The 12,654-nt window shown below is 42.6% G+C and overlaps 1 protein-coding gene across 5 annotated transcripts in view; it reads right to left on the minus strand.

The window, feature by feature from the left end:
• Positions 1-12,401, minus strand: part of Mapk9 (mitogen-activated protein kinase 9) — a 40,107-nt gene extending 27,706 nt beyond the window's left edge. For 4 of the 5 annotated variants that reach the window (XM_069993845.1, XM_069993847.1, XM_069993848.1 and 1 more), the window contains exons 1-2: positions 12,211-12,401; positions 2,218-2,386 (exon numbers count right to left, since the gene is read on the minus strand). In XM_069993845.1, coding sequence (XP_069849946.1) covers positions 2,218-2,339 — 122 coding nt within the window. In that variant the 5' untranslated portion in view covers positions 2,340-2,386; positions 12,211-12,401. Of the gene's footprint in view, positions 1-2,217; positions 2,387-10,475; positions 10,618-12,210 lie in introns of all 5 variants that reach the window. The other variant, XM_069993846.1, reaches the window with a different exon arrangement.
• Between the last annotated feature and the right edge of the window lie 253 nt (positions 12,402-12,654).

Here is a 12,654-nt window from a genome sequence, read left to right on the forward strand (position 1 = left end):
CTCTCCTAGAGACTCACTGATGGATGATTTTTAAAGAATAATAAAATGGTAATATTTTAATAAGCAATTATAGAAAATCCAATTCCTATTGTTGAGGTAGTAGCTAACCTATTGCTAAGTTTCTTTTAGCAAAAGTACTCTTTGTTTTACTTAAACAGGAATATGCCATTAGCAGATTAGACAGGATGGATACAAAAGAAAACAAGGGAACAAGAAGACAAAACCACATCTAAAGTGTTTACTTTCCCAAGTGAGAACCTAAGCTAGGAGGATACCATGAAACTGAAGGTCAATTATAGCTAAAAAATTAAAACATTTCTTAAATGTCATAGTTGTTCTATCAAAATAAATCAGTGAATTGAGACATTCAAATAAGGCACTTAATAAATACTTAATTACTCATTATTGATAAGATTTTAAATAGAAATTAGCCTAGAGTCCTGATCATACCAAAAATGATCAATAGTTCAAAGGCATAGACAAGCTTTACCTCAGGAAAAGCAGTAAGGTCTCCAGAGACCAATAGATGGAACCTAACACCCTGTGAGATAGGGAGAAGTCCAATGAGGCTGAGTCTTAACAGCACCATTAATACAGTGAGGATTACAGCAGAGCTCACAGTAATTGGGTAATATTCACCATTTATATTACTTCTAATCTTCAAAAACAAGTGAACGGCCAATTAGGATAAAGGAAGCCCATATTTAAAATGGCGGCCTATCTACAGCTATAAAATGAATTCCTCCAGACCACTGATATTTGTTACTTTTCATTTCTTCTTCCCTTCCTCTTCCCTCCTTTCTTCACCTCTGTCTTTTTCTCTTTCTGGCTCTGTCTCTCTTATCAAATTATGTGTGTTGTTACCATCTAAGAAAGAGATTATAAATCAAAAGAATGTTTTATCATTCAAAATCTTTATTAACATCAAAGTTTCCAAATCTGGACCATCGACTGACTTTAAATTTTAACTTCGTGCAAGGGATTTATGTACAATAAATTCAAAATCTGTACTGCTTCAAGATCTGAAACTTTCTGAGCACTGACAGAACTTTTGGATTAGGGATGCTCCATCAGTAATGTCTATAAAATATTCCAAAATCTAAAAATTAAAATAAAAATCAGAAGCCCAGAAATATTTTTGTCCCCAAGCATTTCAGATAAGGGGTATTCTGCCTGTACCAAGTTAGCATGCTATCATTTGGAAGTTAAGACTATCACTATTTTGGATAGGTGAGTGAATTGTAAACTTCTCAATCATATGTCTCTGCAACAGAGGATAAAGCTGGATTTCATAAATTCTGTAATTTTAGGATTACATAAAAAAAAACCCACTGATTAAGATTCTCTAAATTCAGCCTCTTTACACGCACACATAATCCACAGCCACAACACCCAATAATGTACTTATACCTTCAACCTTCTCTGCCTACTAGCTATAAACAGATTCTTGGCTTTACTACAGGTTCTTTTAGAGATAAAGAGAATCCTGTTTTTATTGACTAAAAAGAAAAAAAAAATCACTGAGAAAAATTAGGGATAAAATGCTTGAGAAGAGCTGGTAACTGTAGTCTAGAAAACAGGTGAAAACTTTACCTTTAGCTGGCAGTGATGTTGCAGCAGCTGACTGTCTTACCATGCAAGAGACTAAGGTTCAGGGTCAGACCAACGGTTCTGACGTCCTGGGCTGGACACATAGTTGAAGAGAGACACCAAGGAAGAGACGGCCAGCCCAACCCCTCACACAGCATCCCTTCCTGGTTAATCCATGGTGTGATAATGACACTGACTGGCCTCATCCTGCCAATGAATGGCAAGGCACGGCAATGATGGCGCCTAGAAATGAATAGGAGTGATTGGGAATAAAAGGGGGAGGGGAGGAAAAGGTGGCCATGATGAAGAAATGAATAAAACTCCAAATTTCTGTTATACCTCACTGTCATACCTAGTACTCTGCTATTATAATGACAGGGCAAATGAATAACAACAAAAAAAAACTGAAAAGAAAAGAAAAAAAAGCAAAAGAAAATTGCTACCTATTTAAGTTTATGAAGCATTCTAAGGATTTGGATGTGTATCCTATCACCTGACTACATATAACTATAGCAAGACTTGATTCAATTAGCTTTAATTTATTTTTTTCTAAGTTTTCAATGATTTAGTTTTACTTTTTCTTACAGTAAAAATTCAATCCAAAGTAATGAAATAGCCCATACTTACCAAACAATTCCTTGGGCTCCGGAGCCAATTGGTTTCAATTGCTGGTAACGTTTCAGGACAGTGAAAGTTGAGTCTGCCACCTGCACGCTGTAAAACTGACTGTCACATTTACTGTCACTCATGATGTAGTGTCATACAGTATTCCGGGAGCCAGTATGTTGTCAGGTTCCTTAGATGAGAAACAGAAGGAACATACATCCTTACTGAATTATACATACACAGTTCACCAAACAGTATTTCAGGTTCATTGGAATGTAAGACAATATGGCTCTAAGTCTGATGGAGTTCTGAACTTAAGCGAGGCCTCAAAGACTCCCAAAAGCCCCAAGCCATTTCAGTGGCCCAAGACTGTTATTAAAGGAAAGAATCTTAAGGTCCTCCGGCAAGACCATATTTTAGGAATTTTAGATTAGAAAATAACCCCCTTCAGAGAAAAGAATTCACATATTATTACTAGCCATGCTGAGATTATTACGTCGGTAAATGCTTCTCATCAGTTTGTTTCCTGTGGGACTAGTTTATAGACAGCTTAGCAGGGATGGGGTATTATTTCAGAATGACCTCTTCTAGAGGCCCTGAAGATTTCGGCTAAGTCTAAAGATTAAGGTTAAAGCGATGAATCTGAAAGCAAGTTTCATAAGCCAAAGTGAAGGGCAGTTACAAGACTGGTGACATTGGTGTGAGCTCAGCATACCCTGAATGGGCCCTATTCATGAGAGTAGGCTGAAACTGGCCTGCAGCCCCTCTTATCCATACGCTCTTCTCTATTCTATAGTAAAAGAACACTGACGCTAGAAAGCTTATTCACAAATGTGAGTATAAAGGAGTAGTGGCGGAAAGCAGTTTTTCTGTGGTTTAGGCAACAGGCTGATTCCCACTCTGCAAGAGTCTAGATGAAAGAAAGAAAACAAGCAAATATTTACTTGGTTCCCTGTTTGTTGTCCAGCAAGGTATACTGAAAGTCTAGCAAGCTGTTTTGTTTTTTTTAATAAAAAACTTAAAAGCCAACAATGGAATTATGCAGGTAAATATTCACAGTGTTTAAAAACACAGAATTAAAATTTTTCTACAGCACCATCACATCCTGACTTTGTTCTACCACCTAATAATGAATGCCTACCAGATTAACTTTTCTGTAATGATTTATGTTTTGACACAATGATGCCCAACATGTCTTTTAAACATAGAAACAAGTTAGTAACAGCCTAAACAAAGACTTTTAGTCAAATGAGTAGTTTCTTCAATTGTCCATTGTGCCACTTTTTTTTTTTCTTGGGTTAGTTTAACCAGTCATTCCTGATGAGAGCCACTGGCACACCTGGCCAGGAAGTGCCCCCAGGGAAGAACTGCAACAGATGCCAAACAAACAGGACTGCACACACCAACCCCCACAGCAGGATGGGCAGTCACAACTCATGCTGGAGCAATCCAAGGCTTCAAGGAGCTAGAACACTGGCTGAGGCCATCCTGATAATGAGGAAGGCCTCAGAAGTTGCCCCAGGCCACTGTAGCCTAAGCTCCAGGAGGATGGGCACAGATCTTTCTCACTCAGCATAGCATCTCTCAGTCCAAGGACAGGAAGGCCTGGTTTCTGGGACACTGATCTGACCCACACTCCCAACATTCCCCACAATGCTGGGACATTCTAGTGACATCTGAAAGGGGTGTGTGTGTGTGTGTGTGTGTGTGACATTCTAGTGACATCTGAAAGGTGTGTGTGTGTGTGTGTGTGTGTGTGTGTGTGTGTGTGTGTGTGTGTGTGTCAAACCTGGGGCTTGAACTCAGGGTCTGGACACTGTCCTGAGCTTCTTTTGCTCAAGGCTAGCACTCTACCACTTGAGCCACAGCACCACTGCCAGCTTTTTCTGTGTATGTGGTACTGAGGAATCGAACCCAGAGCTTCATGCATGCTAGGCAAGCACTCTACCACTAAGCCACATTCCCAGCCCTGAAAGGGTATCTTTAAAATAAATAAATAAATAAATAAAAGATTACAGATGGGAATAATATCATCTCCAAATCTGTTAAAGATTGGTTTTATATTCAGATTTATATAGCTAATTATGAGAACATCTTTAAATACTGAGGAATCCCTTTACTGTCTCAGAATCAAGCAAAATTAACCTGTTAAAGGCAATGGCTGAAGATGAGGAACAATGTCTATATTTTTGGTCTTGCCTTTTACTTATTCAAAGGCATTTTAGTGTGGCTTATGTATAAATGTCAAATGAATATTTAATACTTGTCACATTTTATAGTTGGTCTATAAGTACAGATGCTTTTAAAAGTGACTGTGACAGAGCTGGGAAGGTGGCTCAGTGGTACAGCGCTTGCCTTGCAGGCCTGAGGCCCTGAGTTCGATTCCTCAGCACTACATAAGCAAAAACAAAAAAGCTGGAAGTGGCGCTGTGGCTCAAGTGGTAGAGCGCTAGCCTTGAGCTGAAGAGCTGAGGGACAGCGCCCAGGCCCAGAGTTCAGGCCCCATGACTGGACCCAAAAAAAAAAAAAAAAGTGACTGTGACAGATACAATACAGACTTTATTTTTTAATTCTTTTTTTTTTTTTTTTTTTTGTCGGTCATGGGGCTTGAACTCTGGGCCTGGGCGCTGTCCCTCAGCTCTTCAGCTCAAGGCGAGCGCTCTACCACTTGAGCTACAGCGCCACTTCCGGTTTTCTGGTGGTTTATTGGAGATAGGAGTCTCAAGGTCTCTCCTGCCCGGGCTGGCTTTGAACCGCGATCCTCAGATCTCAGCCTCCTGAGTAGCTAGGATTACAGGCGTGAGCCACCAGCGCCCGACTATTTATTTTTTAATTCTTTACTAAGACAGACTAAGTTATAATTCAGGATTTTCTTTATGCAGCTGTTCAAAAACACAAAATTGTGGAACTACTGTGTGTGTGACTGATAGTGGTGCTTTTTGCCAACTTCTTAAGAGAAAAGGTTTCAGGTAGAAGGGATAATTTGTAAATTATGTGGCCATAAGACTTAAGATAATTAAAGATAAATATTACATGGGAAAAAAGATTACTTATTTATAGTTTGCAAGAGGCTAAACTAATTCAACTCAATATTTAGGGACTGCCTCTGTTCATGAAAGTGATAGTATTATAGAGGATACTCCATGAATACATTGGAACCACTCTTGAAGTAGCATGTAACACTGTTTGGGTAGGTGTGAGGAATAAAACAGTTACAGTGAGGGAAGGGCCATAACAAAAGCAAAAGGCAAAAACCACAAGAGATCCCACACATGTGGCTCCCTGGGCCTGGCAGCTCGGAAAAGCCATTCTAGCCTCCATTCTTGCTAACTTCCAAACTACTGAGCACACACTTTAAAAAGAGAGATCTATCCACATGAGCACCTATGCTCAAGTGTTCAGAGCAGCTTTATTTCTAACAGATCAAAATTGGACTCAACTCAAATGACCTCAATTGGCAAACAAACAGTTCAGTGGTGGCCTAGCTGAACTACTGAATACTTCCCAATACTGAAAAGAACTGATCCACACAGTAACTGTATGGATCTCAAGGGCATAACAATTAGCCTTCCATATTTGTGGGTTCTGCAAATTCTTATTGATGGTATTGAGGTTTAAGCTTTGTTAGGACCTTAGGGTCTTGCTTTCTGTCTGGGCCAACATGGATTTCAATCCTCCAATTTAGTTGAGATAGCAGGTGTGCACCACCTCACTTAGCATTTTTATTGGCTGATGGATATCTTGCAAACTTTTTGCCTTAAATTCCAATCCTCCTGATTTTAGCCTAGAATAGGATTACAAGCATGAGCCACACTGTACTTGGTTAGTTATGCACTTTTCTTTCTTTTAATCCGTTGTGGGGGTTGGACTCTAGGCCTCGGGCACTGTCCCTACTCTCTTCAGCACTCAAGGCAAGCACTCTACCACTTGAGCCACAGCGCCATCCAGTTTTCTGGTGCTTAACTGGACATAAGAGTCTCTTGGACTTTCCTGCCCAGGTTGGCTTTGAACCACAATCCTCAGATCTCAGCCTCTTGAGTCACTAGGATTACAGGTGTGAGCCACCAGTGCTTGGCTAATTGTGCACTTCTTAATTCAACCAACCATAAACAGAACATATTCAGAAAGATCAGTTGATACTAAGTTAGAGAAACTCTTAAAGTTAGTATAGAGGAACAAGAAATTCTGGAGTGTTATTGCACAGTAGAGCAGCAAAGGAGATCAATAATGTACTACACATCTCAAAAAGAAGATTTAAAAACCTTCCACCATAGAGAAATGATAAATTCTGGGAAATGTTTGACCTGGTTTAAACATTATACAACATATACCTGTATCAAACATTTAATACTTCTTTGATATGCATAATTTTTATGCTGTTATATATTAGTTAAAATAACTAAAAAGAAAGCATTTGGGGAAAACTGCATCTTTAATTGAACATATGCAGTACAGACCTTTTGCTTGTCATTTTTCCCTACCTTGTATAACAAAGTGATTACTATGTAGTATTTATACTGTACTAGGTATTAAAATGTATCCTAGGGGTGACTTAAAGTGCATGGGAAGGGGTTGTACAGATTATACTGTTTCATTTTATATAGGGGATTTGAACATCCATGGATTTTTTTTTCTTTTGTACTGTCCTGGGGCTTGAACTCAGGGTCTGGGCACTGTCCCTAAACTTTTGTGCTCAAGGCTAGTGCTCTACCACTTGAGCCACAGCCCTTCTTCCTGATTTTTTTTTTTTTTGCTAGTAAATTGGAGATAAAAGTCTTACAGACTTTCTTGCCTGGGCTGGCTTTGAACTGTGATCCTGAAACCTCAGCCTCCTGAGTAACTAGAATTTCAGGTGTGAGCTACTCACACCTGGCATATACATGGATTTTAGCATCCATGGAGGGTAGGGGAGGAGGTGGGGGCAGGGGAGGGAGGCTCATGGGAAGGAGGGACTCCTGTGAGGATTCTGAGGGAAAAAAAAAATCCCATCTCAAGAGGTGACATGCTATGTAACTTCATATATATTCTTGAAACGACAAGATTATAGAGATGCAGAACAGATTAGTAATACCAGGAATTACAAATGGTAGGTAGGCAAGGTAGGTTCAGTGGCTATGATGGGATAACACACAGAGATATCTTTGGGATGACAAGTAGCTCTGGATCTTGATTGTGATGGTGGTGGTCATATGAATCTCTGTGATAAAATGTCAGGGAACTGTACACACACTGGGCCAATGCCAATTTCCTGGTTTTCACACTGTCCTATAGTTACATAAATATGCAATTGTTAGATGATTGGGTGAAAGGTAAGTGGGATTTTACAACTTCTTGTAGATGTATAATTTTTGCATGGTAAGAAATTTTTTTAAAGATAGGTTTAAAAAATATGTTGCAATGATACCATCTCTTATTTTAATTCCTTTGACAGTGACTCTGACAGTAAGGTTCAAATCCTTAGTACAACATAGTAGACAGAAGGTTCTCTAGGCTCTTCATACCACCTCGGACAGCAGACATACCATGTCTTTACACACCTGCAGGCTTCTGCCCAAGCAGTTCCATCTGCCTGAAATGACTTCCACCAACCTTCAGCCTCCTTCAAAATTTAGTTCAAGCATTTGTTTTTCTTGCAGATTTCCCTTCATGCTCTTTAGCCTGTGCTGGGAATGACCCCTGTTTTTCAGGGGTCATTTGGTCATTTGGACCTGTATTCTTGTTATTTATTTTGCATGGTAAGCCTACCTTCACTCTGTTCTGAGCTTCTTAAGGGCCAACAACATGTCTGACTTATTTCTCAGTCCTCTACTAATCACATAGTAATTAGTAATTCAGTGTTTGCTGAAGGTAAAACTAAGTAGGAGAATAAATGTGATAGAGCAGTGTGGACCAGTGGTTAAAATCTGGACCCTGGGGTGGAAGTCCCAGAGGGCCAGCCACTGATCTGGGTGGTCTTAGGTGACTGTTTTCATTTGTAAAACAGAGATGAACACAGAATCTCAGGGTGTCTCCAAAGAGGAGAGTGCAGTCCATCTGAGAAGGGTCTTGACACAAGGACATCCTGAATCTGACCAAGCTATATCTACATCCAATTACTAATTTTTGAGAAATGCAGAGAATAAAAACATTAACTTACTCTGCAGAGATAGAATCAGTAAATCCCAACTAGGAAAATGCTACAGAACAACCCAATTCCTTCAACAAATAAACCACAAGGAAACAAAGAAATACAAGACATTAAGAGAAAGTGAACTGACAGATAAGCCAATCACAACAAATGAATCCTTATGTGGCTCTACCTTCAAATAACTAAAGAAGCTGGCACCGGTGGCCTGGAATCCTAGCTACTCAGAAGGCTGAGATCTGAGGATCACAGTTCAAAGTGAGCCTGGGCAGGAAAATCTGTGAGACTCTTATCTCCAATAAACCACCAGAAAACGGGAAGTGGTGCGGTGGCTCAAGTAGCAGAACGCTAGCCTTGAGCTGAAGAGCTGAGGGACAGCGCCCAGGCCCACCCAGAGTTCAAGCCCCAAAACTGACAAAAAACAACCAACCAAACAAACAAAAACAACCAAAATAAAGAATCTAAATTTCATAAAACAAGTGAAAATTTGATACTGACTCCTCATTTGATGACATTCAGAAGCTATTGCCTCTACAAATTTAATATGTATATATACATATGTATAATGTATAAACTTCTAAATTTTTTTTTTTGGGGGGGGGTCAGTCATGAGGCTTGAACTCTGGGCCTGGGCACTGTCCCTGAGCTCTTTAGCTCAGGGATAGTGCTCTACTATTTGAACCACAGTGCTACTTCTGGTTTTCGGGTCGTTAACTGGAGATAAGAGTCTCATGGACTTTCTTGCCTGGACTGGCTTGGAACCTCGATCCTCAGATCTCAGCCTGCTGAGTAGCTAGGATTACAGGCATGAGCCACTAGCACCTGGCTTCTAAAAGTTTTAATTAGCTACTGTTAGTGTATAAATATATTATACATATATAGATATACTGAATAATGCATGAATAAAATCACATATTAGAATTTGCTTGAAAATAATACAAGAGTGTGAGTAAAGTGAGTAGAGTTAGAGATGAGACAAGATTATCCAATGGTTAATAATTGTTCAAACTGGATACTATTCAACTTTTTGGGAATATTTCAGAAAGTCCCTATGTTAAACAAATAAAAGACTGATGTTGGAATTAATTTATACAAAGCCAAGTAAATTACTAAGAATTAATTTTTCTGAAAGGAATTATGTAAATTGGCACCATCCAAATCAAGTGTGAAAGGTAACAAAAAATAACCTACTGCCAAATCAGGTCTTAAGAAAAACACCAGGTTTGTTTTATCTTGTACAGCATGAAAACAATTGGTTTACTCACTATTAGTTGCTTTGAAATTTTCTTCTTTTTGGAAAATTAAGATTTTCAACAAATCCAAGTGTATCCTCAAACACTTAAGTAAACACATTTTAATCTGTCAACAAATTATAAAGTCCTAGTGCCTTGAGAATAAAATTCTCAGAAAAATCAAAGCTCTCTAGAGACTATGTAAAAAAAATTTTTTTAACCCAACAGGAGTCTTCTGAAAAGAAAATAAAAATACTAAGTGGAGGAAAATGTTAAATAGATTAGCTGCTGTTCTCCCAGAATAAATTAAAAGTCAGACAAGAATACTGAGAGCTGGGGATCCAGGCTGACCTGGGGGACATCTGGGTTCAAATTCCACTCACCAGCTGCTAGATATGAAGCAGACTGCTAAGACACTGTGAGTCTGTTTCTTCCTCTGTACATCAAGCAGTTATTCACAGGGCTCCAGCAACAATCAAATGAGTACCTAGGCTGGTACCCAGGCCCTAGGCTACTTTTCCAGCTCCTCCTAATACCCTCCTACACTGCATATACTAGAGGTCAACAATCCTGCACCAAGCCCAGTGAAGTCTGCATTTGGCTTAGGGGAGCTTCGAAAAGTTTTAATTATCTCTTGTCAACATTTAAAATCAGAGAAGTCCAGATACAAACTGGGAGTTGTGATGTCTTTTAGAAAATTGTTAAGTGAAATTCTGATTCTCCAAGATTCCCATCAGTCCACAACTGCCCGGTTCCAAGGGCTTCACCCCACACTGAGGTCCTTCATTAGCTTTGCCCTTTCACCTCTCTGGGCCTCTCCCTGTCTGCCAAATTACTGGTCACCATTTAAGGCCCACCAGCACTGCCTGTCCTCTACTCCACATTTCCACCCAGCGGGCCCTCCACTACCCCCAGTGTCATACCTTATCCTGGAACTGTCTGCATGCCTTCTCTACTGAGCTCCTGGGATCTCTGGGGGAAGGGACCCTGTTGCTATCTCCTTCTTGTCCCTGGGGCCCAGCAGAAAGCGTGACCTAGATAAATGCAGAATTCAGCTGATGTCTCCTGAATGTGGGAAAGAAGTAGGAGTGAGCTCTTGTAAAAATGTAAAATTTTTATCACAGCTTGTTCTGACAGTTACTAAGTAAAGGGGTCAAGGACATTAACATATGTCACAAAATGAGAATAAGCTTCCATCTGCTTACAAGTTTCACAAGTTAGAAGTCACTAACATAAAAGTGAAAGCAGAAACAGCAGGCGGGTAGGAAGGTTCTTTAGATCATTCACTGAACTGCTACTACTGAATACTTACTGTTTACTTCCTAAGCACTGGGGAGAAAGCAGGGCACCAATCAGACAACTACCTGTTTTCATAAAGCTACAGAAAATAAACAGGCAGACAAATAGAAGAGTTTCAAAGCAGAGTAAGTACGAGAAAAATGATACTAAAAAAATGAAATTACAGGATGCTGGTGGCACCCTATAATCCTAGCTACTCAGGAGACTGAAACCTAAAGATCTTGGTTTGAAGATGGACCAGGAAAAGTCCACGAGACTCATATCTCCAACTAACCAGAAAAAAAAAAAAAATCCAGAAGTGACTCAAGCAGTAGAGCACTAGCCTTGAGCAAAAAAAGCTAACGGACAGCATGGACAGCATGCCCAGGTCCTTCACTTCAAGCCTCAGTACTGGCACAAAAATAAATAAGAAAATAAAATGTAATGACTAAGAGAGAGAGTAACCAAAGCAGGTCTCATCAAAAATAGGCAGAGAAGGGTCAGAAAGTGTCATCTACGCCAAAATCCCAGAGACAACTTTAAAACACAGGAAATTAAGACAGGTGAGGGGTGTGTGTGTGTGTGTGTGTGTGTGTGTGTGTGTGTGTGTGTGTGTGTGTGTGTGTGTGTGTGTGTGTGTGTGTGTGTGTGTGTGTGTGTGTGTGTGTGTGTGTGTGTGTGTGTGTGTGTGTGTGTGTGTGTGTGTGTGTGTGTGTAGGATAGTGGTGGAGGAGGTGGAGAACCCACTGCCTTGTGCAATGACAAGGCACAGGAGAGTGCAGAAAATGGGGGGGAAGGGGGGGAGGCCCGAGGATGGATGAGGAAGGGGTTGGTTGCTACGACACATCAGCAAAGGACAGTATGCCGCCCAATTTTCCGCAGATGCGCCCTGGGCACCAGCTCTACAGGCCTGACAACATCCCTGTCCAAAAATAGTAGACATTTCCCCACTTTCCCGAGGGGGAGGGGGATCAGAGACTTGGCCAAGGTCGCAGGCACCAGACCACCAGCCCTCCCCCTCCCCGCCCCAGGGCGCCCCTGAGCATCCCGACCCGGTGGGGAGCTGCGTGCCCCGCCACCGGCAAGGACGACGCCCCCAGATCCCACCTGCACCTCGGCCGGGCTCGGGTCAGAGCGCGCGCGCGAGGCCCCGCAGCTCCAGACGGCTGACAGCCCGGCCGGAGGGTGACTGCGGCATCCCGGGAGGACAGGGGCGGCGGCCGCCAGCGCCCCACAGACCCCCCGCCCACCCCGGCCCGGCGGCCCCGCGCCCACCTCGCAGACCCGGGCCGCGAGACGCTCCCGCCGAGCCTCCCCAGCGGGGCCTGGTCCGAGCGGCCCCCGCCGGGCCTAGCTCACCCGCCCGCCCGCCGGGCTCACCTCGCCTCCCGGCCGCCGCGCACCAGGGAGACAGACAGCGGGCGGGCGGGCGGGCTGACGGCGTTGCGCTCCGGCCGCTCCCGGCTCCGCTGTCCCGGGCTCCGGCCGCCCCGCCCCGCTCCGCTCCGCCCCGTCGCCGCCGCAGTGGGTGTGAGGGGCGCCGGGGCGCTGAGACCCTTCCGGTCCGGCTCCCTTCAGCACAGCTGCCGCCGCCGCCGCCGCCACCGCCGCCGCCGCGGCGCTCCGCCTGACCGACCTGAAGGCTGACCAATCAGTGCGCGGAAAGACAGAAAGGCGTGGCCAATCGCGTCATGGGGGGGCGGGTCTCTGCTGGGCGGCGCGGGAGGGGTCAGCCCTCGCTACCTGCGCTTGGGGTCTGGAATTTGGGGTTAGTGGTCCAGAGGGAGGGGAGGGTGGGAGGGGGAGGATTTTCACCTCTAGGCT

Source organism: Dipodomys merriami, unplaced genomic scaffold (genome assembly GCF_024711535.1).
Source record: "Dipodomys merriami isolate MVZ:Mamm:240054 unplaced genomic scaffold, mDipMer1.0.p SCAF_44, whole genome shotgun sequence".
NCBI classification, from domain to species: Eukaryota; Metazoa; Chordata; class Mammalia; order Rodentia; family Heteromyidae; genus Dipodomys; species Dipodomys merriami.